The 26,999-nt window shown below is 47.7% G+C and overlaps 1 protein-coding gene across 6 annotated transcripts in view; it reads left to right on the top strand.

Annotated features, from left to right (window-relative positions):
* The window catches only part of MINDY4 (MINDY lysine 48 deubiquitinase 4), a 117,574-nt gene that overhangs the window by 4,026 nt on the left and 86,549 nt on the right, over positions 1–26,999 (top strand). Inside the window, exons 1-5 of one of the 6 annotated variants that reach the window (XM_083186863.1) lie at positions 6,976–7,233; positions 8,487–8,606; positions 11,152–11,393; positions 13,653–13,893; positions 20,247–20,614. In XM_083186863.1, the coding sequence (XP_083042989.1) occupies positions 7,204–7,233; positions 8,487–8,606; positions 11,152–11,393; positions 13,653–13,893; positions 20,247–20,614 (1,001 nt within the window). In that variant the 5' untranslated portion in view covers positions 6,976–7,203. Of the gene's footprint in view, positions 1–6,975; positions 7,234–7,307; positions 7,493–8,092; positions 8,200–8,486; positions 8,607–11,151; positions 11,394–13,652; positions 13,894–20,246; positions 20,615–26,999 lie in introns of those variants that run through there. The other 5 variants (XM_083186862.1, XM_083186866.1, XM_083186861.1 and 2 more) reach the window with 5 other exon arrangements.

Below are 26,999 nucleotides of genomic sequence, written 5' to 3'. Positions count from 1 at the left end.
AAGTGACAGAGGTGGGCAGGTGGCTGAGCAATGGGGAGACCAAGTGGCGTGGGGGGAGGGGAATAGGGGTGCTGCTGAGTAGAGGGCTGACTCAGGTCATTGTGATCCCCTTTGACATGGGATATGGTCACTAGGTCGACAAGCGTTAGGTAAACATGGGGAAGGTCGGTAGTCAAAAGGTCAGCACAAGGTTATTTTAGTGTCACTGTCGACATTCGTGAAAAAGCCCATGTTGACCTAATGACCATGTAGACCATCAGTTATGTTGACCTAATGATTGTAGACCTAATGTCTGTCTATCCAATGATCCATACATTTGACACCCCATGTCGCCGGGCCTGGTCAGTCATACACATCAGTGTGTTTTACTATCTCTGTATTTCCCACCACATGTACATGTACACACTCAGGGCCGGCACTACCCACTCAGCAGCTCCTGCAAAGCAGGGAGGCGCCATGCTGAAAAGGCGCTGTCTCCCTCCCTGCTCTGCTAAAGCTGTCTCAGCCCTCACTGTCACTGCCTCCTGCACGCCGCCCGCAGAGCCTGTCTGACAGAGGGCGGCAGTATGGAGAGGCTGAGCAGCTCCCTGCACCGCGCACACACTGTGCTCCTCCTGCGACCTGCCCCCTCTTCCTCACGGACACTTGTGCTGAGGCATGTAGCTCTGTCTGTGAATGCCTGGATGACATGTCATGTCCGGATCCGCCCCCTACCCATTGCTCCCTGCGCCTGTCAGCTGTCAATCAAATGACGAACAGGCAGCAGCGCCGCCTCCCCTTCCTTCCCTCTTCTCAGTGTGCTGTGCCAGTGCCACTGCCAGTCCTCAACACTCCGCCACCTCTATCTCCTCCCTCTTGCATGCCGTGCAATGCGTTCTAGCCCATAACATATGCGATTCTCTTAGCGTGTATGGGCACCTTTAGTGCCTGCAACATTTTGCGGACACAGCACTGAGATGGTGTATGCATACATGTACATGCACCCGAGAATCTCCATAGGATCGCATGTTGCATACAATCGGGCTGCAGCTTGTTGCAATGGCAATGTAAAAGGGCGCAAAATGTATGGTTTGCAGGAGGGCGCCGGACACCCTAGCACCGGCCCTGCACAGATGTGAGAGGAAACTAACACAGACAGTAAAGGAACATACAAGCTCCACACAAATATGTGCTTTGCTGAAATCAAACCATAGATTTAGTGCAGTGAGGCAGGGGCGGATCCAGGAGAAAATGACAGGTGTGTGTGGGGGGGTACCATGATATGGGATAGGAGGAGGGGGGGTGTTAGCGATGCCAGTGTACACACAGAGAGAGAGAGAGAGAGGAGGAGAGCAGAGAGAGGGTGGGAATGGGATTAAAAATAGGCCCTGACATTTAAATTACACAGGCCCACCTTGGCGTCAAAAATGAAGGATGTAGTTGTGCGCACGTGCTCCGGAAAAGAGGGTGTGTCCAAGCAAAAGGAGGCGTGTCCTTGAGTGTACCACACCATATATCACTTCTAAACATTATGCAACAAAATAGTAGACCCCAATATACTTGCTCCTTACCCATGATGCCAAACGGAATGAGCCAAAATTCACATAATGCTACACGGATTAAGCCAAAAGTCACAATATGCTCCCTAAACAGGGATATTGCGCTTCAAAAATTTACACCATAATGCCCATTGCATGTTAAGCCACACGCCATAATGTCCATTACGTATTATGCCAAACACTGTAATTCCTATAGCAAATTATGCTACAGCACTGCTGCTTACCTACATGCTTGTTGCCATATGGAATTACATGCTCGTTGCCATGTGGGATTACATGCTTGTTGTCATGTGGGATTACATGCTCGTAGTGACAGCCGTTGACAGATGGGCAGAGAGCGTGGGGTGTCTGGCTATTTGAAATCTTGCTCTGCTGTCAGAGCACTGCAGGTCCCGGCTATTTGAATCTCGCGCTGCCATCTGCCTGGTCCGTGAGCCAATTAAAGCTTGCGGTCCAGCAGCCAATCAGTAGTGGTGGCTCCTGATTGGTTACTGGACAGCGACCATGCTCCGATTGGCTCGCAGACCCGGCAGCACGACATTTCAAATAACCGGGACCTGCAGTGATCTCAATACAGCCAGGCAGCCCCCGCTCTCTGCCCGGCTGTCAATGCTTTCTTCCCGGCTGCGGTTGTATTCACTTCCTCCTGGTGGCGGGCAGCGGCAGCTCAAAAGGTGGTCCAGTGGGAATAAAAATGTCAGAAATGACAGGGGGGTACCTGCCTGACATTAATGCTAATCACTATGCCTTTGCCTATTTACACAAAGGCCTCTCTGCACCAGTGGAGCTTCCAATCTATGGGGCCGATTCAGAGAATGGAAGCTATAGCCTTTGGGTACGGTACAGGTCAGTGGCGTAACTACTTATTATGCGCCCCGCCGCAAAAAAAAAATCGCTCCCCCTCCCCTCGGCGCCCCCCCCCCATACCTGCCCACCCACTGCTGTCTGCGGTAGGTACCTGCCTGCCGTGCCGTCACGGTCCCGTAGCGCTGGCTCCTGCTGCTGATAATGAAAAGTGACTCTTAGAAAATGGCTGCCCCCATACTGCAGACAAAAAACTGTCTGCAGTATGGGGGCAGCCATTTTCTATGTGTTCGTTTTCATTATAGAAGCAGGAGCCAGCGCTAACAGAAACGGGACTGTGACGGCAGTCACGGCACGGCAGGCAGGTACCGCAGACAGCAGCGGGTAACTATAGCCCCGCAGACCCCCGGCGCCCAAACTTTCTCTGCGCCTCCCCGCCACCGCGGGGGCTGCGGAGCTATAGTTACGCCACTGGTATAGATGTATGGCGATATGTAATTGCCATAGGAGACACTTTGTGCAAAATTATGGCTCCTGCTGACTTCTCTGATCTGCTGCTGCATCTGAGGACACAGCATTGGATCATTTGCATGAACAACGGACATCTGGGTACCCTCAGCTTACTCAGGATGTCCACTGACTTCACATGAACGGGGCCAATAATAAAAAAAAAACCAGGTGGATTTTTGCCATGTGAATGATTGCCGCTTTAAGAAAACGGGAAAACTCTCCCAAAATTTCTCACTTTCTGATTCTCAAAACCTATTATATTTGGCCCTAGAGCTTATTCCACAACCCTAGGGCCGTGGGCATAGGGTAATGAAAAGTTTTTCGAGAAAAATATTGGTGTATTACTGGCCCCAGCAAGTCTTGGGTATGTTGGCAGCTATTCTAGTCATTTCTTTAATGTAATATGGTGTACACGTAGTATTCCCTCTGCATCAATACCGTAACATATAGCGGTTCTTATTCTGAGTCAGGTGCCAACTGCATGTAATGCCGATGTTCACGCATTTCGCCCATGTTGTAAATGATGCGCATACATCCCAATGGTTACTGCACAGAGCTGCAGGTGGGTAACAGGTGGGTAATTATGCAGCAGGCTTGTTGCTGACCGCAGCAGCATCTAAAGGCACAGCACACTCAGAATGTCGTGTTACAATGCAGACACTGCTTTTGCCATGGAGCCGGTAGACGTTTTGATGGTGTCTCCAATGGGGGCATCTAAAGACGCACCAACATGGTTTTGCACCACCGCAAGAGGGCGTCTCACTATGAACAAAATCATCTGTGGCTGCATCTGAATCCCAATCAGACCCAGTGTCTTTTTTTTTCCATATAATAAGGTCAACTTGCTTTACTTATTTCCAATAGACTTGAGGACAGAATTCCGAGATTTGCGTCTATCTCTGATGGTGAGATGTCTGTGGAGGACCTGTTTAAGGGACTATGCATCACATGTGGCGCTCCTAAGCCACAGCATGTCCATTTGCGAGGAAGGGGCGCATTCCACCATTCCAGGAAAAGGGGCATGTCAACCATGTTACCTGGGAGTGGCAAAGCCAGGATCTGCATCTTCCCACGCAGACTTCCTGGCCCTGGCTATGGAGCATCGAGGGCCAATCTGAGTGACCTCAGGGTTTCTCAGACACCCAGTGGTCTTCATAGGCAGCACTTGGATCGGCGTTGCCAGGAGTCATCTTTTTTTTTACCCCCTGCATTTGTATATTTTAACATCACTGCTGTGTTCAAAGACATTTATATCAAACTGACAGAAACTTAATAAGTCACCTGGGTCTAAGCACGGATATCCCTAAAACCTAAACTATGAGGGTACCTTAATGGCCAAGTTTCAGAACCCTGCTTTGGACAAATCCATCATCAGGGAATCTCAAATCCCATGTTGCTGTGATGTCACTAGTGATGTCACTGCATTATCAGAAAAGTGCCTCAGCTCACAAAGGCGAACTTTTCCATTGTGTACCGGTGACATGCTCGCTTTATATCTGGCTTTTACTAGGCAGAGTTATGCGATGCTGTATACTTTGTTCTTTTATGATGCTGAAAAAAAGAGTTCATTTATTGATATTTATTACGAGCTGGGACAGATTAGTAGCACTTGATACTCAGTAGAGGTCAGCAGTGGCAATCGAAAGGTTTCACTTATTACTTAATGAATGTTTCAATTCATACTGGAATAATTTAGATTTACGGTCTGTGGCAACTGGCCTCTGGCATCTGGGCCATAAAACCAACCGACTTCTACATATAATACCAAGCCAAGCCAAGCCTGAGATACATTATGTTTTCTTATCAATATTAACATATCAATTAATGTGAAAGCCAGAACTAATATAATTGATATACATATATATTCATTAGCGCAAAGGGATAACTTTGGTCATTGGCAGATAAGTTTAGACATAAATTAAAAGTTTATTTGCAAATAAAACTTTAGTGTTAGTCTAACAGTAGGAAGTGTCAGCACAGTGCCAATAATTCCTGCCACATCCAGCCTCATTGTCTCTCCAGCCCCCCCCCCCCCTTGTCTCTTCAGCCCCGTGTCTTATCCCCCAGTGTCTCTACATCCCACTATATCCTCCACCTTCAGCATCCTACTTATTTTCCCTCTTCTGGTTGTCTCTGAGTGACATCAAATACATTTTTTTTAGTGTTTCCTGGAACCCGTACATGTCAGCTTCCTGGTGATTACTGCAGCAGCGCAGCCAGAGGTGGGGGAGGGGGGATATTCAGTCATAAATGCATACTGATGCTTTTAGCCTTAAAGTAATTATTCCTGATATTTATGAATAAATACTGTAAACAAAATAAAAAAATCTTCCATCTGGGCTGGAATCCCAACCATGCCATTAAGTGAGCGCCAAGGTTCCAAGTAGGGATGCCAATCCAGGGACATTTTTTCAATCCCGGAATTGAAAAATGCCCAATCCCGGGTTTCCCGGGATTGGATTCCTTAATTAAAAAAACTGCCCCGGCAGACGAACGAATGGAGCCGAGCGGGTGGGTGGTTGAATGCAGACAGGATGGGTGGGCTCTTGGAGGCGGGGCAGCAGCGTGCCCAGGACGAGGCGGTTTTGTGGCCTGCACAGCGTGACCTATGATGTTGTCACACTGAGCAGAGCCACACCGCCAGGGACGGGAGAAGTCGGGCAGTGTCTGAGCACGGGCTCAGACGCTGCCCGGCATGCGCAGTCTAATCCCAAAGGGATTGAAATTTAGGGGCTAAATCCCGGGTATCCCACTGAACCGGTGATTGGCCACTTAAGTTCCAAGCTTGTGACTGTAAGCCACCTGCTTCATGGACCAGCTTTAAACCAAATGGATGTAGAAGATATTGCTGAACCTACCCAAAGTTATGTCCCACCAACTGGTGACCTGGACCCTGCCGCAACCCAGCTTGTAATGGAGTGTATGGATATAATCGTCCCTGTATTTTCCAAAGTAGTACAATGCTAATTTCAGACAGGCATTTTTCCTGAACCACTAAAAGAAGCAATCGTTAGATTATTTTAATGACCTACTACACATCCGTATACAGACCAGAATCAAACTTTTCTGCTCAAGGAAAGTTTCTTGAGAAAGTGTCTGGAAATTCCAGATCCATACACAGTTCAGTGTAGCCCCTGTCCGCCGGCGCTCGCCAGAGGGGAGGCTCTGGCGAGCCCTGGCCAAGGATGACAGGGGCTCCATCTGTACATACAGGTGGAGCCCCTGTATATCTATCTATCTATCTATCTATCTATCTATCTATCTATCTATCTATCCAGAACGCTCAGAACTCAGAAGTTTTATCCTGTAGCAAGCAGCACTCACCAGGCACGCAGCAATAGTAAATCTTGTTTAACCCATGCAAGAATGCACACAGCATACATTCCCTTCAGGCTGGGGGGACTCCTAACTGCCCCCCCCCTTGCTGCGGGACACTGCCGACCCCGGGAAGGGGGCAGGACCATCCCAAAATACCGGGATGGTCCCGCAAAAAACAGGACAGTTGGTATGTATGGGTCAGGGCTGTAGGGGGAATGGTTTATGTTATAAAGGGTCATAGACAAAAGATCGACACAAATAAATAGTCAACATGAAAAGGGCGACATGAGGTTTTTTTTTTCTTAATGTCACTTTGTAGATTTCAGCACATAGGGTAGAATGGTGTACTGCCACACTCGCCATGTTTCGGGAAAGGTGCCTACCTCCGCTACTGCAGAGCTTGGCACACCTTACTGTACGCAATCAGAGACCACATGGATGGTATGAAAAAGTCCTAAAAAGGGGAAAAAAACACCCCCTTCATGTTGACCTTTTCATGTGTCAACTATTTTATATATATATGTATATATAGTGTACTGATATAAATACGCAGATAGATATTAGATAGATATGCAAGATAGATAGATATAAGATAGATATTAGATGATAGATAGATATGGATACAGTTAGATATGAGATAAATAGATAGATATTAGAAGCTATAAGATACAGTATAGAGATGAGATAGATATTAGATAGCCATTACACACACATCTATCTGTCACTGTGCCGAGTATGACGGCATGCTGCAGTATAATGACGTCACGCACAGTGCACAGCAGGGATGAGTGTGTGTGAGGAATATTTCTAAAGTGAGAAGCAGCGAACGCCCTCAGCCACAGTTACCATAGCAACCACCTTCCCATGGCAACCGGGCCTAAACAGGTCCCAGGCCTAGGGCCTCGCATGATGGAAACCCCGGCCGGCGGCAGCACACAGTGAGCGGCCTTCCAGCTTCCCCTCATCATGGACGACAGCTTCATAGAGGCCGCGGCCTTCTCCGTGGTGCGGGAGTTCCTCAGCAGGAAGGTACATGACACATGCGTGTGCGCCAGCGTCACATGTACGTATGTGCGGGACACATGGATGCGGCATATGATGTGCGCGGGTGCCGGGCACTGGGCAGGGCAGGCGGCGGCTGTAGACTGTCAGCTCTTGTGCTCATCTCACTACGATCTACTACGGTTATAGCCCAGGGCAACCTCCGGCTCTCCAGCTGGGACACTACAACTCTCAGGTGTCGGGGCATTATGGGGCTTGTAGTCCCGGGGCACATGGAAGGACACGATGGCCTCCATCTGTTCTACATGGCAAAACTAAATGTGTGTGTGTAGAAACATGTACATAAACAGTAATAATAACTATAATTATTATGAATAATACACAATGTATGCAGTACTATGTTTTAATGACTGAGATAGCGAACTACCCTGCCAGCTTAATATTTTTGCATCACTGGCTGCTTCCAGTGTTTTTCATTTTATGTTTCCATTAGATATTTATTAATTTACTTTGGAACCAGGGCATCAATACCACTAGCAGGACACTACAGTTCTGCTAGTGGTATGTGCCCAACTGTCATTTCTGGAAATTAACAGCAGCAGCAGACAGTCTCTGCTATTTTTTTGGGGGGAGCCGACGGGGGCTAGAACAGGCTGCTGCTTGTCACCGCTGGGGGCTGGGGCACACGAAGGAAGGAAGGCCAGCGCCCCTGTAGATGCCTGGGCCACTCAGTGCTACCCTGGCAGTTACTTTGGCAGGGCCTGGCGGCTGGCCCGCCACCAATGATGATTTTGGCAGGCCCGACCCGTCCACTTTGGTGCTGGCCCAAACCCGGTCGGCCCCTGACCGCTCTGACCCACACACTATGCAATTTTGGTTGTCCAATTTGGTGACCTCTACAGCATTGCAATTTATGGACACAGCTTTCGTAATACTGTGGGCACAACATCTGAAGCATCCATTGGAATGTACATTAATGGGGATGATCCTACATGCAACAAATTGGTGAAATACATGCAATGCTATGGTAATACTTAATGATCATATATCCAATGAACTGATGAGTTGGTAAATCATAAAGGGTATGAAGGGTTAATGAGTATAAGGAGTTAATCATGTTGAATTGGGTGGTTGTTATGATGGCACTGAAGGAGGGTTAATTAAGTTTTCCAGATGCTAAAAAAGTGCATTGAGTCCTATTGGAGAAAGAGCTACATAAATACAATTATTATTATGGACTTAAGGCAAATGTTTGATGTCTATTTAATTACACTATTTGCTGCTTTATCATCATTTTATCTCATCCTCTCTAAGGGACTGAAAAAGACGAGTGTGATTCTGGAAGAGGAATATCCTCGCCCCCCACAAAGCATCAATAACAGGAATGAACTGAGGAACGTTTTACATCTGGACGCTTTATATAAAGACAACAAGGTAGGTAACACGCATTGTGTCTCCCGTCATCTCTCCTCCTTATAGTCTGCATGACCTGGAGCGCTATGCATTTTGCTCAGTCTATTTATATATGTTCTCTGTCTTCCTTTTTGTTGCACTGCAGAATACTTTGTCACTTTTGGGATGTGTTGTTTGTGTGAAATCTTATACCTTTAATGTATTCAATGTGTTTTTAAAGTAATGTAATTGTCCAGTGGAAAAAAATCGTTCCATGGTGAGCGGCTTACGGATGGTTTTGAACATATTTGCACGGCTGCGAATAGATCTGCAGGCGTACACATCTATCCGCACAGCGATCACTTTCATTCGCAAGGCGGGATTTCACACTGGTGGGGCGGCGTCTTCGCTGCCATGCGATCATAACTGAATTACTTCCTATGTCCCTGTCACATGCAGCCCTGTCCTCACTGACACATCACTCATCTCCTGATTTCCTCTTTGCTTCTGGGGGCCCTGCTCCATCCTCTCCATAACTCTCTTTCCATGTGACTTCCTGCGGCCTCCACTCCCCTCCTCACATGTCACTCCCCCAGTCACATGCAGCCCTGCCCTCACTGACACACCACCTCATCTCCTGATACACTCTGTGCTGCTGGGAGACACGGCTCCTCCCAGTATATAACTCTCAGTCTGTGGCTTCCTGCTGCCCCTATTCCCCTCCTCACATCATGTCACAGCCCCTGTCACATGTAACCCTGTCCTCACTGACACATCACTCATCTCCTGATATACTCTGTGCTGCTGGGGATCCTGCTCCTCCCAGTATTTAACTCTGTCTGTGGCTTCATGCTCCCTCCATTCCCCTCCTCACATCATGTCACTGCCCCTGTCACATGTAGCCCTGTCCTCACTGACACATCCCTCATCTCCTGATATACTCTGTGCTGCGGGGGACCCTACTCCTCCCACTATATAACTTTCAGTCTGTGGCTTCCTGCTGCCCCTATTCCCCTCCTCACATCATGTCACTGCCCCTGTCACATGTAACCCTGTCCTCACTGACACATCACTCATCTCCTGATATACTCTGTGCTGCTGGGGATCCTGCTCCTCCCAATATATAACTCTGTCTGTGGCTTCCTGCTACCCCCATTCCCCTCCATACATCATGTCACTGCCCCTGTCACATACAGCCCTGCCCTCACTGACACATCACATCTCCTGATATACTCTGTGCTGCTGGGGACCCTGCTCCTCCCACTGTATAACTCTCAGTCTGTGGCTTCCTGCTGCCTCCATTCCCATCCTCACATCATGCCACTGCCACTGTCACATGCAGTGTTCTCACTAACAGAATCATCCTAATGGTCTGGTCTCTGGTCACTGCCTCCCATAAGATTGAATGATATATTGGGGACTTCACCCAAGTCAAACACCCTTAAAGAAAAAAAAAAAGATTAAAAAAACCACCTAATTGGGAATATGGAAACAATGTGGACATGCCGGTATGTGTATCTCTGTGACATGCTGGTATGGGCATCTCTGTGACATGCCAGTGGCATGGGCATCTCTGTGACATGCTGGCATGGGCATCTCTGTGACATTCCGGTGGCATGGGCATCTCTGTGACATGCTGGTATGGGCATCTCTGTGACATGCTGGTATGTGTATCTCTGTGACATGCTGGTATGTGTATCTCTGTGACATGCTGGTATGGGCATCTCTGTGACATGCTGGCATGGGCATCTCTGTGACATATCAGTGGTATGGGCATCTCTGTGACATGCTGGTATGGGCATCTCTGTGACATGCTGGTATGGGCATCTCTGTGACATATCAATGGTATGGGCATGTCTGTGACATGCTGGTATGGGCATCTCTGTGACATGCTGGTATGGGCATCTCTGGCATGCTGGCATGGGCATCTCTGTGACATGCTGGTATGGGCATCTCTGACATGCTGGCATGGGCATCTCTGTGACATATCAGTCGACATGCTGGTATGGGCATCTCTGTGACATGCTGGTATGGGCATCTCTGACATGCTGGCATGGGCATCTCTGTGACATGCTGGTATGGGCATCTCTGACATGCTGGCATGGGCATCTCTGTGACATGCTGGTATGGGCATCTCTGACATGCTGGCATGGGCATCTCTGTGACATGCTGGTATGGGCATCTCTGTGACATGCTGGTATGGGCATCTCTGTGACATGCTGGTATGGGCATCTCTGTGACATGCTGGCATGGGCATCTCTGTGACATGCTGGCATGGGCATCTCTGTGACATACCAGTGGCATGGGCATCTCTGTGACATGCTGGTATGGGCATCTCTGTGACATGCTGATATGGGCATCTCTGTGACATGACGGTAATGGGATCTCTGTCACACCACAGTATAAGCCTCGCTGTGTAGACCTCTATGTAGGACATGATGGTAGGGGCATCTCTGTGACATGACAGTAATGGGATCTCTGTCACAGCATAGTATAAGCCTCGCGGTGTAGACCACTATGTAGGACATGATGATTTCCGCACTCATTATGTGTCTTTTTTTTTTTTTTTTTCTTTGTATTTTTATAGTTGTCAGAAAAACCCCCCAAAACTCTTCTGGAGCTCATGACAAAGTATTTCCTAGAGAGTTTTGGGAAAAACAAAAAGTTAAAAACGACCGCAGACCAGAATGCAGATGCTTCCAAATTGTTCAGCAGGGGACATCCGAGGAGTAAACCGAGAACCTCATTCCTGGACGTTAATGACATCTCCGATAGTGAACCCGGGGAAAGCTCAGCCGTGTCTGAGACCAGCAGAATCCGAACCCACAGGTATCTTCTTCATGGACTGTAGCGCCACCTAGAGGCCATTTCATACATCTGTTTTTTTGCTTTTGAATATGAACTTGCATTAACTGTAGAAAAGCTTAATCTGTTGTAGCATGTGAATTGCTTACTACCTGCATTGCTCTAGCGTGCACCTGTCCCGGAGACGTAGTGTCTCATTTTGTAGACCGGACCAATGTCCATAACAGTGCAGTCTATAAATTCATTAATAACCAAGTGGGGTTGGACAGAAGGCGGACAGGGGAGGGATGGTTGAATTGGGGCATGAGACCATGATGGGGTAGTATGTAGTATGTGTATCAGCCATGTATTTTACATCTTCTAACAAGATCTAATTGTTTACAAGAAATATAATGATACTGGTTATAAAGCTGAGGCTGCAGTCAGTTAAGCTGCTGTGACATCTTGCCTGACTTGCTGTTTGCTGGCTCAGAAAGAGAAGCACCTCCTATGAACATAGCAAGTAATAAGAGAGAGAGGTGAAAGAAAAAAACGAGGACATGTTATGGCCCGGTATGTGGTGGGCCGCTGAGAACATACCCGGTCTGTGGAGGACAGATGAGAATTTACCCGGTATGTGGGGGGCCGCTGAGAACTTACCCGGTCTGTCGAGGGCAGATGAGAATTTACCCGGTATGTGGGGGGCCGCTGAGAACATACCCGGTCTGTGGAGGGCAGATGAGAATTTACCCGGTATGTGGTGGGCCACTGAGAACATACCCGGTCTGTGGAGGGCAGATGAGAATTTACCCGGTATGTGGGGGGCCGCTGAGAACTTACCCTGTCTGTCGAGGGCAGATGAGAATTTACCCGGTATGTGGGGGGCCGCTAAGAACATACCCGGTCTGTGGAGGACAGATGAGAATTTACCCGGTATATGGTGGGCCGCTGAGAACTTACCCGGTCTGTGGAGGGCAGATGAGAATTTACCCGGTATATGGTGGGCCGCTGAGAACTTACCCGGTCTGTGGAGGGCAGATGAGAATTTACCCGGTCTGTGGAGGGCAGATGAGAATTTACCCTTTATGTGGGGGGCCACTGAGAACATACCTGGTCTGTGGAGGGCAGATGAGAATTTACCCGGTATGTGGTGGGCCACTGAGAACTTACCCGGTCTGTGAAGGGCAGATGAGAATTTACCGGGTATGTGGTAGGTCGCTGAGAACATACCCGGTCTGTGGAGGGCAGATGAGAATTTACCCGGTATGTGGTAGGTCGCTGAGAACATACCCAGTCTGTGGATGGCAGATGAGAATTTACCCGGTATGTGGGGGGCTGCTGAGAACTTACCCGGTCTGTGGAGGGCAGATGAGAATTTACCTGGTATGTGGGGGGCCGCTGAGAACTTACCCGGTCTGTGGAGGGCAGATGAGAATTTAACCGGTATATGGTGGGCCGCTGAGAACATACCCGGCCTGTGGAGGGCAGATGAGAATTTACCCGGTATCTGGTAGGTCGCTAAGAACTCACCGGATTTACAGGTAGACCATAAGAATTTACCCAGATGTGTATGGCCTTTGAGAATTTACCCTACTTGCAGTTGGTTGCTGACCTCTTACCTTTAGTTCCCCACAGACTATTGTGTGTCTACAGAGGCTTTAGAAATGAGACCTTTCCCTATATTATAAATGCCTTTGTGGTTCTTCTATAAACAGTTCTGTAATTTACGCAACCTCTGATAATTACCCTGCAGCTTATTGTCACATAGTATTGGAACATCAAATATGTTCTTTTCACATATGTCAGATGTTTTTGCAACTGAGCGATTATCATCAGACTGCGCATTTGTAAAGGAGCATTTACCATTCCGCTCACCGTGAGGATTTCTTTGCAGAGTGAGCGACAGGAAGTGGCCATTTAGGGGGTGGTGGCGGCAAAACAATGTGGGTATGTCATGGCCAATCTTGGGGCATGTATTGGACATCAGTGGTAATTATGTACACAGAGAAACCTGGCAGCTGCTTCCCTGCTGCTGTGGCCACTGTCCGCATAGTCCTAGATGTCCTTGAGCAGCCATTGTTGCGTGTAGGCTGTGAATGTGTACGTAGTTGCAAATGGGTTTGCGATCGTTCCTGCGGGCATCTCTTGCATTGCTGGATGGCAGTGGCACTTGTTAACAGTAGCAGTTCAATAGTACAAATAATGGTGCATTGATACAGATGTCCACCCGGGAGCGTACAGAAGTGCGGTAATTCTAGTTATCATTAGAACATCGGTTGTATGTGACGTGTGTTTGTCCCATAGGCCTGAAACCAGCATGACAAGAGCCCCAGACAGGAAGAGTAAGACCACAGACAATGGCCCAAGAAGCAGCAGCAGCTCTCCTACTGACACTGAAGTCAGGACTACAAAGGAAGTCACAATGGGAATATCTCCGATGCCAGAATCCCCAGCAGAGGCCAAAAGTGCCACGCCTGAGGCCCAGAGGCCTAAAACGAGCCGGATCCGAGGGATGATGTCTGGTCCTATTGCCAGCTCTCAGGAGGTATGTTTCTGTTGCAGACACTTTCTCACCCTATTACTGGGTATATATTACTGGGTATATATTAGACTATATCCTCCATGAACGATATTGTTCCTTGAACTCTCCACAAATTATATAGTGCATACACACTGAACGATATTGTTAATGATATTGTTCATTGGCCACAACCATGAGCTCGCCGTCATTGGCGAGAATTTGGCTGCTTGTACAGACAACAGAGGGGGTTGCTACTGACTCGCAGGAGCGCACATTGCTTTGCTTTGATCCCGGGTCTGACCCTTTCACACTTAACACGGGTCACCTATTATATACAGGGTGACCCAGGTTTAGCCCCTCTTATAACCTGGGTTGAATTGCCTGGTTGGTTGACCCCGGTCATTTAGTTTGGTGCTTTCACACCACTCCTCGACCTGGGTCGACCCGGCAATAACTCAGGTTATAGTTGCAATTGCAGACAGATAAAGCCATCCTCATCTAACCCTTTAATAGGATTATGTGAGCCAGTGCTGTTGGACTTAGGGGGTTATTCAATCCCCGCCACTATTTCCGAAGGGGGAAATAGTGGCGGGCACCTATTTAATGCTGTCTTGAAGAGCAAGGTGGGCAATTTGGCACTGGGGAGAGATACTCATTGTAATGCAAGAGTATTACTGGTCTACTGAGAAGCTGGAGCTGCCAATAAGAAATGGTACGAGACCACTATTAGACCAGGGATGGTTTGTTGACAGTTCATCATGTCGACATATCCATGAAGACATACTGTATGTCAATATGGTCACTGTCGGCAAGTCATACCACACCCATATGCTATGCAAAAATTTGACACAGCAACTGTTAAGCCACAATTCTAAAATAGATGTATTGGGGCAGATGTATTAAGCCTTAACGAGATAAATTCCAGGGTGATAAAGAGAGATAAACGTCCAGCCAATCAGCTCCTTACTGACTTTTTTCAAACACAGCCTGTAACATGGCAGTTAGCAGGTGATTGGCTGGACATTTATCTCTCCTTATCACCCTTGTATTTTTCTCTTGTTAAGACTTAAGGCCCCCATACACTAGGGCGACTTGTCCTTAGGACAAGTCGCCCCCGACTTCCCCCTGAGCTTCCCCGGCTGATTAGATTGGCACTTGATGTGCCATTTTTTACATGTGATAAATCGTCTCGATTTATCACATGTAAAAAACCCGGGGAGCAGGGGGGGGGGCTACAGAGCAGGGCTGCAGGGGGGGCTGGGGACGCTGCGGGGGACACAGGCGGCATAGAGCCGGGCAGAGGGAGCCGGGAGCTGTCAGTGCTAGAAAAAAAAGCCTATAGAATGAATGGGCAGCCTGTGATTGGCTGAGCGCGCTCTCAGCCAATTGCTGACTGGCTGAGAGAGCGCTCAGCCAATCACAGGCCGCCCATTCATTGTATGGGCTTTTTTTTTTTTATTCAGTACTGACAGCTCCCGGCTCCCCCTGCCCGGCTCTATGCCGCCTGTGTCCCCCACAGCGTCCCCAGCCCCCCCTGCTCCCTCCACCACCGCGTCGCCCCACTAGGTCCCAAGTCGGGTGGTCGGACGTGCAGCAGGTCCGACCACCCGACGCAGATCCGATGCGCACGGGACCGCGCATCGGATCTGAGGGGACATCAAAACTAGCCGATTTTGGTCCGATTTCGGGTAGATCCGACTGATCTGGCCGAAATCTGACCCAAATCGGCTAGTGTATGGGGGCCTTTAATACATCTGCCCCATTGTGTGTACTGAAAATAATAACAAAGTCTACTGGATATGCTATTGAGACTTATTCATTCTATCAGTGGTGTCCAGTAGTATATACAGTATATGCCAATCACTGTGTTAGTTCCTAGGCAGAATTGATCAGCAATACCTGTACTTTATTTCCTTTTTATGTGCTTACTGACCCAATTAAACAGTCTACTAATAGTTGATATCAATCACAAGTGGTTTGTATAAAACTGAACTCAAAATAAAAACAAGAAGACAATACTGTATGTGCAACATCTTTGAAACCTGTTATTTTTTAATCAATGTTCTTGATTTTATTTTTCTTAACATGAGATTTATTTGTTTAGTACATCATAATGCACTTTAACGTATTTAACTGTTAATATATTGGCTTATCTTTTGCATAATTATATGCTCTAATGCAGCCCAATCATGTTCCCAGCATAGGGGATGTAAAACGTTTTTTCAGACCAATTAATGTTTAAAATAAACTGCCACAATTAAAGACAATAAACAGAAGTGTTTAAAATACTGTTCCTAAATAACAGTGTAATGCATTGTTTACTGAACTTACTGTAACATTCAGGAAAGAGTTGGACATTAGAAGGCACAGAGGTGCACTATTCTATTAAGGGCAAATAAAACGGATTTCCTTGATATTTTGGGACAAGTTTTATTTCTTGATCACTTAAATTACAGAGCATCCTCTGCAAAAAATAAAGGTACTTGTTTCCTAGCACGGCCACAACGATCATAATCGCGGTCATCGGGGGTAAAATCGGGGCCATCGCGGGCATCGCATGCGCAAAAAAATCGGGTGCGATGGGCCAGACGCGATGCCCGCGATTTCCCCATAGAGAACAATGTTAAATGCCTCAATTTACCCGCGATGACCACGATTTCCCATAGGAAACAATGGGAAATGGCTCAATTTACCCAAATTATCATAGGAACAATGGTAAATGGGCCAAAAACACCCCTGAACATTGAAATGTCCCCCCAAAAGTAGTTTACGCCACCACGTGATCAACGTGAACCCGAAGCGTGGCGAGCGCAGCGAGCCAGCGAGGGGCGGCGGTACGCGTCCTCCGACCTTTTCATACCCCTACTATCCACTAGGGCGTGGAGTGAGAATAGAATAGTGTGGCGAGCCACCGAGCCCGAAGCGTGGCGAGCGCACGCGGATACCTGTGAAGCCCGCGAAGGGACGCGTTTACCTGTGAAGGTATCCGCGTCCCCTCGCGGGGCTCGCTGCGCTCGCCACGCTTCGGGCTCGGTGGCTCGCTGCGCTCACCACACTATTCTATTCTCACTCCACGCCCTAGTGGATAGTGGGGGTATGAAAAGGTCGGAGGACGCGTACCGCCGCACCTCGCGGACTCGCTGCGCTCGCCACGCTTCGGGTTCACGTTCATCGCGGGGTGGCGTGAACTACTTTTGGGGGGACATTTCACTGGTCAGGGGTTTTTTTTGGGCTTTCTGGCCCATTTACCATTCTTCCCTATGATGATTTGGGTAAATTGACCCATTTAACATTGTTTCCTATGGGAAATCGGGGTCATCGCGGGTAAATTGAGGCATTTAACATTGTTCCCTATGGGGAAATCGCGGCCATCGCGGGTGGACCATTTAAGCATTTTTAGGCGCACACGACGCGACCGAACCGATTTTTCACTGTTTTCAATGCATTTCAATGGAAAAATCGGGGGCATCGCGTCGGTCGCGTCGCAGGCCACTAAAATTACCCCCGATGGCCAAGATTTGTGGCCGTGCTAGCAAACAAGTACCAAAATAAATAAATAACTTTCGGGTGAAAACACACAATATTCACAACTAGGTGATTCATCGCACCCTACGGGCGCTCTTCACACCGGCGTAAGGGGCTGCGTCCCCTTAATTTGTGAATGTTTGTATTGTGTTAAATATGGTTAGAATTGTATGAAAGATGCCTGTATTGCAACTTGAGTTATAGGTGAAATGTGTTAAATAGAGAGCATATGATTTGGAAGGGGGTGTGTATTGTTTTGTTTAATTAAAAAGCGGTTACAGAGTAAGATATACATTGATAGTGTGGAGTATACAGTGACATTTGTGGATGTGGGGGGGGGGGGGGGGGGGTTGTGCGTGCGTGCGTGTTGTTGAGGTGTGTGTGTGTGTGCAATAGTATAGTAGGGTGTTTTTGAATCAGCAGGTCCCCACTGGCGGAGGTCACGACACAGGAAAACAGGAGGCTGGGCAGTGATAGGGGTGTGGGGGCATACGGGGGACTAAAGAGGAGGGTGGGGGACACTGTGCAGCTTCTGCCAGTGGGTGAGGGTCCAGCGTGGCATCACAGGAGTACAGGACGGTGGCTCTTGGTCAGTGTCTCCTCCGACTGGGTGGGAGTTAGGGTGCATGAGAGCAGGAGGCTGGGCGGTAAAGCATGATAGGGGAATGTGGGCAACACAGGGTGAGCAGGTCCCTACTGGTGGAAGTTATGGGGCAGGAGAACAGGAGGCAGGGCAGTGATAGAGGTGTGTGGGTATGAGGGGTAGTAAAGGTTTTTGGCTGTTGCTGAGTAGGGATAGGCATTGGTGCAGACGCCATCGATGGTTGGCATTGATGGCGATTTTGCACCATGCCATCGATAGTAGTAACATATTACTTGGATAACCATCGATTGTTGTAGCTATCGATGGTCATCCATTATATCTGACTGAATAGACTGTGGGTCAATCAGAACTTGGTGGCGGGACTTCCGGGTGTTGGGGGCGGAGCTATGCTCCGTGTCCCGGCACCTTAAAAATGTTTGAAACTTGATCGGTTCTCCTTTGCCATCGATGTAGGGAAACAATCTGGTCCTCCCACATCGATGGCAAAAGTATTCAACATCGGCCATAGACCATCGATTATTTGAAATCATTGATGGTCGATGGGCATCCCTAGAACTGGAGGAGGGTGGGGGACAGTATGCAGCTCCCGGCAGTGGGCGAGCGTCTCCTCCCACTGGAAGGGAGTGAGCGTGCATGAGAGCAGGAGGCTGTATAATAGTGGTATGTGGGCAAGACATTGATAAAAGTTGTGGCGCTGGTGCAGAGGACCGTGGGGTCACTTCTGGCAGTGGGGGAACCTGCAGCGCGGCAGCCAGGGCCGGATTTCCCACCTAGGGTTGTCACCTGCTTGTGGCGGTACAGGATCCCCCATTGTCATGGGGGTACGTGAAATGTGGGAGCTGGGTCATGGGGGTCCGCTGGGGGGTGGAATTGCCGGAAGGCGGTCAGGGGGGTCTTCAAAATGCGGGAGGGGGCGCGGGAAGGGAAGGCTTGAATCGCGGGAAGGGGGTTCTGCAAATTGCGGGAGGGGGGTTGTCGGGGTCAGTGAATTGCGGGACGGGGGGTTGTAGAGGTCCGTGAATCGCGAGAGGGGCGCGGGGGTCCGTGAATCGCGGGAGGGGGCATGAATCGTGGGAGGGGTGGTCCTGGGGGGCTGCGAATGGCAGGAGGGGGGTGCCGTGAATTGCGTGAGGGGGGTGGGAATCGCGGGAGGGGGGGGCCGCGAATCGCGGGAGGGGGTCTGCAAATTGCGGGAGGGGGTGCTGGAGGGGGGGTGTGAATCGTGGGAGGTGCCGAGGGGATCCGCAAATCGTGGGAGGGCGCAAATCGCAGGAGGGGGGTGCCGTGAATCGTGGGAGGGGGCGGTGGTTCGCAAATCGCGGGAGGTGGGGTCGCAGGAGGGGGGTCGCGGGGTCCCGCGAATCACGGGAGTGGGGTCGCGGGGGGCCCGCGAACCGCGGGAAGGGGGGGGGGTCGCAGGAGTCGCGCGAATCTCGGGAGGGGGCCCGCAAATCGCGCGGGAGGGGGGATTGCAAATCGCAGCAGGGAGGGTGCCGTGAATCGTGGGAGGGGGCGGTGGTCCGCAAATCGCGCGGGGGGGGGGGTGTGTGTGTGTCGCGGGGGTCCCGCGAATCACCGGAGGGGGGGTCATGGGGGTCCGGGGGGATTGCAGGAGTAATGGTGGATGGTGTCTGTGGAGTAATGGTGGATAGTGGGCGTGTACTGTAGCCCTGGCTGGGCGGGGGGAGGTGATATCAAGGGGGTGGAACGTCATACACATAAAAACGTTACACACATAAAACACTGGTCTTTTTCCTAGGGGGGGGGGGGGGGGGGGGCTGCTGGGCAGGAACGTTAGCTACACAGGGGATGAGTGACAGATCTGGCTAAATATATAAGAGATTGTGACCATGAAAACGGGACAGTTATCAGGGATTTTTTTCTCCAGCCAATATCAGTAACTTTGCACTAGGACAAGCTCGTACTCTTTTTACTATGATAAAGTATATTAATGAATCACTTTAGGAAGTCCTGACATAAAAAGCACCAATGTAGTTAAAATTAACGTTTCGTTATTTTCATCTAAAAAGCGAAACTTTAGGATTCTTTCCGGAACAGAAGATATTGACTTAGAGCAAAACGCTTTTGCAGGTTTCTTATTCTGGTCATCACAACTTTCCACACTATCCGATTTTGAATGTCTCAACTTTTTCACTCCGCCCTAATATATATATATATATTGTACAAAAAGAGCAAGAAGCCAGAGTAATTGTACTTCTGACATTAACCACTGCTCTTTCTCCGTCAGGACTCCCTGAAAAAGCGAGGGCAGAGGCGTTCCTCTGCAGTTTACCAGCCCGTTCAACCTAAAGATGAGTCCCAGACTAATGGCCACCTGGGAAACATGGGAGAGTCCCCGAGCAGTTCTCCGAACCCTGCACTGCAACTCGGCAAAGAGTTCTCTGCTAAATTACTGGGCGGCTCGTCCTCCAACGCATCGCTCGGGAACCCGTCTCCCCATTCTGTCACCAAGCGGGAGAAGCAGCCTCACCCCACAGCAGAGAAGGAGAGCAGTACAGATGCCTACAGTAACTTCAAAATGAAATTCTTAGGAGCAGAACAAGATAAGCACCAAAGATCATCCAATAAGAGAGACAGTTCCTCTGCTTCCAAAAGGTCAGTAATATACACAAAATATACACATGTACATGACACAAACTAAAGGTAGAGTAAACATGGTGCATGTATATATACATGCATGTATATATACATACAGCTGTGTGCATATACAGTGTTCCAGTTCTGCACCAATCAGCAAATACAGGCACATTCAGACCTAAATTCTGCCTTAAAGACCCCTATACACTATGCGATTTGGGCCTGATTTCACCCGATAGGAGAAGTCGCATGGTATATGGGGGCCTTTAGAGTAGATTAATGAGCATATTGTAAATGAACACCAGGTGGCAGTAGGTGTTCACAATTAAAATAACATTATTCTTAATGCATAGCTCAGTGGTTCCCAAACTGTGCGCCTAGGCTCCCTGGGATGCCTCGGAGCACATGCAGGGGTGCCTCGGTTTGGTTGTCCAGAACCGATTCAAATTATTTATGGTCAATGTAATGCAAAATCAGTGCTGGTGGCTTCCAGTTTTTAAATATGTGGATAAACAGAAGTGAATCCTGTCCCTCACCACATAACTGGACCTGAGGATGACATATAAGCACAACTTATTTAATTTAATATTGTTTTCAGAAATTCTCGGTAGCAAACTTTGCACCAAGGGGTGCCTTGACAAATATTCTGATAATCTAGCGTGCCGTGATGCAAAAAAAGTTTTGGAATCACTGGCATAGTTGATGATGTTGGCAAAACTGCAAATTGCTTTTGAACACCAGGGGGCAGCACGTGTTCACAAATAAAATAACATTATTCTTATGCTGGTCATACGTCAGAATGATTTCAGGCAGTTCTTGTTTAGATTTCATATCTCTGGGATATAAAGATGTATATTTTAACATATATATTTGCACAAAGCTTATTGATGATCTGCATCGGTTGTTACTGTTTAGATTTAAGGTCCTATTGCTAACATTATTAACCAAGATTATTATTATTAATTGTAATCATTGATGAGATAAAGGCTTGCTTTCACACCTAATATCAGATAAGCTTAGTACACACTACACAATGGGGGGGATTCTGGTTGGTTTGCAAAACTCCTCCTTTAATGGACAATGCCATGCTGCACTGCAGGTGGGGCAGAAGTAACATGTGCAGAGAGAGTTAGATTTGGGAGAGTTATTTTGTTTCTGTGCAGGGTAAATACTGGCTGCTTTATTCTTACACTGCAATTTAGATTTCAGTTTGAACACACCCCACCCAAATGTAACTCTCTCTGCACATGTTGCATCTGCCCCACCTGCAGTGCAGCATGTTTTTTTCTATTAAAGGAGTTTGCTTGCACCCCCCAATGTGTGTGTGTGTGTTTGTGTGTGTGTGTGTGTGTGTGTATATATGTATAAGGGGGGGAGGGGGGTGTTTAAAGAAAAAGGGAAATACAATATTGTACAGACCAATATATCTTTAAATATAATGGATGTATATAATAAACATTAGATACATAAAAGAAACGGTACTTGTGTAGTTTCACGGCCGCAGTTATGCCGTCAGCGTAGCGTCCCTGTCAGAATCAGTGTAGTGTTCCCGCGGCCAACGTAGTTAGTGTAGTCCGTCAGAAGTAGCGTAGTGTTCCCGCGGCCGCTTAAGCGTCCCTGTTAGATCCAGCGTAGTCAGTCAGCGATATTGTAGTCAGTCAGCAGTACATTATATGAGTTATGGCTGCCGACAAATACACTATCCACGGCAGACGGAAGCGTGTCGAGGGGACACGTTACGTGTCCTCCCGTCCTTTTCATACCCCCACTATCCACGTCAGCGTGGAGTTGAATTTATATAGTGTGGCGAGACCGAAGTGTGGCGAGCGGACGCGGATTACCTTACATGTAATCCGCGTCCCCTCGCGGGGCTCGCTGCGCTCTATATAAAATCAAGTCCACACCAATGTGGATAGTGGGGGTATGAAAAGGACGGGAGTACACGTAACGCATCCCCTCGCCACGCTTCGGGCTGCCGTGGATAGTGGGGGTTTGAAAAGATGGCATTTACTAGTATGTAACACTGGCAAATGCCTCCTTCATTGTGAATGTGATGCACTTGCGTCCACACCCCCTCTTTGGACAGGACCTTATGCTACTGTTAGTTTCTGCAGAACGAATGCCAGGATTTGTGCACTCTCCATTAGGAAGCTGCTCTTTCCTCTGTCTTTCTGTCCACCGCTGCACCCATGATTATTAGTCTTCGCCCATACTTGGGGCAAGAACTCCATTGGAAACGGCCGTCCCTTCCCTGCACGCTTGACTCGAATGGAGCTTTAGCTACACGCACATGTCACTCCCATGATTCTTTTATGGAACAGATAACTTGCTTGTTGCTACCCAGTTTCAGCCCATTTCACACAAGGCTCCACCTGAGAGATGTTTTACCGTAGGTGTGACTGTACATTAAACATATAAGGAAGTATACTGTTTTCTGGCATCTTAAATAAACCTCACTATCTCTCTCCCTTCAACCGGGTGCGGGTTGTTAGGTCTACACTGACCAGGTTGACAAGCATTGGGTTGACACCACTAGGTCAACAGGCAGCAAGGTCAACATGGGTCTAGGTCGACAGGACATAAGGTTGACACAAGCATTAGGTCGACAGTCAAAAGGTCGACATGGGGTTTTTCACTGCCTTTTGACCCGAATATCAACATGGTCAACATGGATACAGTTTGAAGTGCACCGCATCCCCTCGCATCACTCGCAATGCTTCGGGTGCGGTGCCTCGCTGCGCTCGGCACATTATTTTATTCTCCCACCACACCCTAGTTGATGGTAGGGCATGAAGTACCTCCTGTCGGCACATGTCGGCTCAAAAAACAGTGAAAACCCCATGTCGACCTTTTGACTGTCGACCTAACCCATGTCGACCTAATGCTTGTGTCGACCTAATGACCTGTCAACCTAGACCCATGTCGACCTAAACACATGTCGACCTTGCTGCCTGTCGACCTAGTGGTGTCAACCCAATGCTTGTTGACCTAGTTGGTGTAGACCTAATGACCGTATCCCCTTCAACCAGATCCAAATCCCTGTAATTCATCACACATCTTTGCGCACAAACCTGCTCATTTAGCCGGCAGTGTGCTGGACAGCGGCAGACATTTTTCTGGAGCACACATCGTCCTATTGTAGAAAACATTTTTCTCCCAAGTGCCTGTACTTGATCTCTGTGCAGCTCCAAAGCAGGCCAGCCTCAGAGACTACTAGAGATTGCTAGACTCTCTGCAGAGTCAGAGAGATCATCCAACATATTCAGAAAGTATGACTGTATCCACTCACTAAAAAAACAGGATCATTAATGAAAATCCTAACATCTCTGAGAATACAGCCATCTCATTCACTAGAAACTAGTGACATCACTGAGAATACAGCCTATCAATTCACTAGGAAGCAGTGACATCAATAAGATTGCAGGCTACTAACTTACTAGGAGCCAGTGACATCACTGAGAATGCAGCCTATCCACTGAATAGGAACCAGTGACATCACTAAGATTGCAGGCTACTCACTTACTAGGAGCCAGTGACATCACTGAGAATGCAGCCTATCCACTGAATAGGAACCAGTGACATCACTAAGATTGCAGGCTACTCACTTACTAAGAGCCAGTGACATCACTGAGAATGCAGCCTATCCACTGAATAGGAACAAGTGACATCACTAAGATTGCAGGCTACTCACTTATTAGGAGCCAGTGACATCACTGAGAATGCAGTCTATCCACTCAATAGGAACCAGTGACCTCACTAGGGCACTAAAGTGTAATTGTGATCCCTCCAGGATCATAAGAGGGCAGGGCACTAGGGAAAAGGGGGCACTTTAAATGCAGTGGGCTGGGCCCGCCGACGTCTCTCATGTGGGTGGGCCTGCCAGGCTCCTACACAGGTGCTGGGCTTCCCACTAGCGCTTTGAAAGCCGGCGGCAGTGACAAGCGGGCCTGGCTGTTTTAGCAAGGAGCCGCAAAACGGGCTGGGTGCATTTTGCCTGGTAAAAATTGAGCAGGGTGCAGTGTCCTGCTCTAACAGGCAAGAGTGGACGCTATGTAAACCTGTATGGGGTCAGTTAATATATTAGATAGAGTCACAATACTGTGTGGAAAAAAGGGTTTTGGTTTAAATTGTACATTTCCACTAAAGTATTATAGGCTCAAGCCCCGTACACACGGGGGAGATCTATTGCTCAGTTTCTCCTTGAAAGGGAACCTCTGCCGGCAGTGCCGCAGAGGTAATTAGCTGGTCGCAGGAGCAAGCTCCTGCGACCAGCGATTTACAATGGGGCTGAAAACGGGAGCGCGCACCCGGCGATTTATCGCCGGGGCACACTTCCATCACTGGCAATATGGTCGCCTGCGACCATATTCCCAGCGATTATAGCCCCTATCGCCCCCGTGTGTCCAGTCATTTATGGAGATTCCATGGGGCTGGACTGACGGCTTAATGCGGCTGGAGCGCGGAGTGCTAGATGCTGCTATTATCACAGTTGCTCCCTGTTGACCATTTTTATATTCCTTCTTGCAAAATGATGTATTCATATAGCCAGTAACCTGCATGCAGCAGCCCAGTGTCTCTCCCAGACAATTCTGCCCATCATTATTCTACTGCTAGGTTCATCTGTGTGAGACCACATAAACACAGGTTCTCTCTTCACAAAACAGGAATTCTCTAATCCGTCCAAGTTTGAGGATGACTGCTAATAGATTACTGCCCCCTAGTGGGCAAATGGTGTCGGAACACAATAGACTCGTGAGTTGTGGCTAATCTTTTTTCCTCTAATCTAAACTCGTGCCCACGTTTCCTAGAGTCATTACTTTCAGTAAAAAAGGGCACCTGACAGTTCCTTATATTGGCCCCTGATATATTTGTACATGTTAAGCATGTCCCTCCTTAAACGTCTCTTTTCTACCTTAAACAATCCCAATTTGTTCGATCTGTCTTCATAGCTTACATTCTCCATTCCCCTAATAAGCTTTGTTGCTCTTCTTTGGGTTTTTTCCAGTTCTATGATGTCCTTTTTATAGTGTGGGGTCCATGTTGTACTCCATATTCTAGGTGTGGTCTAACCAATGCTTTGTACAGTGGCATTATTGCTTTTGAGTCCCTAGTTTCCATGCCCATTTTTATACATGCCAGTATCCTGTTGGCCTTATTTGTTGCTATGTGACACTGAGCACTACACCCTGTAGTTTGTTGTCTATTTGGACTCCTAAATCCTTTTCGAGTACTGAATTACCCAATACCTCCCCGCTTAGGTTATAACTAGCACACTGGTTATGTATCCCAAGGTGCATGACCTTGCATTTATCCACATTGAACCTCATCTTCCACATTTTTGCCCACTCATCTAATTTATTAAGATCGCTCTGAAGCGAGGAGACTTCTATTGAGAGAAAGAAAAAGGATTGTCATATGGTGGTGCACCATTTATAGAGAATTGAGTCATAAAAAATACCTTTTATTAATTTTGTTTTAAAAGAAGAACACGAAATATGACATACGACATAGAACATAAACACGAGTGAAAACAGTGTGTTTTAAAAGGCACGTGCGATTTCCAAGAGCAACTACCTTATTTAAGTGTTTTTATATTATTGATTGACACCACTATTAGACTCCTTCATGAAAAATAATTTGTTTGAGGAGATGGGTGTCTATTGGTAATTCAAGTCTGTGTTATACCTGTTTACTGTATTTGTCAAACAGCCATATAATTCGCTACCTTTCAACAGTTAATTGGGATATCTTGTTAGCACTCAATGAGTTACAATAAGCTTGTTAATTAAGTATCAGAGTGGTTTGTCACTCCTGTTTAGATACAGGGTAGATATAAGTAGCTAGGTGTTGTCAATCATATGTTTGTATCACATTCAACTGTCCTGATATGGAATAACAGTGAGCTCACTGTTATTCCATATCAGGACAGTTGAATGTGATACAAACATATGATTGACAACACCTAGCTACTTATATCTACCCTGTATATCTACCCTGTATCTAAACAGGAGTGACAAACCACTCTGATACTTAATTAACAAGCTTATTGTAACTCATTGAGTGCTAACAAGATATCCCAATTAACTGTTGAAAGGTAGCGAATTATATGGCTGTTTGACAAATACAGTAAACAGGTATAACACAGACTTGAATTACCAATAGACACCCATCTCCTCAAACAAATTATTTTTCATGAAGGAGTCTAATAGTGGTGTCAATCAATAATATAAAAACACTTAAATAAGGTAGTTGCTCTTGGAAATCGCACGTGCCTTTTAAAACACACTGTTTTCACTCGTGTTTATGTTCTATGTCGTATGTCATATTTCGTGTTCTTCTTTTAAAACAAAATTAATAAAAGGTATTTTTTATGACTCAATTCTCTATAAATGGTGCACCACCA

Source organism: Crinia signifera, chromosome 5 (assembly GCF_055691185.1).
Source record: "Crinia signifera chromosome 5, ASM5569118v1, whole genome shotgun sequence".
NCBI lineage: Eukaryota > Metazoa > Chordata > Amphibia > Anura > Myobatrachidae > Crinia > Crinia signifera.
Note: the sequence above shows the minus strand (reverse complement) of the source record. Positions and strands in the feature narration are given on the sequence as shown.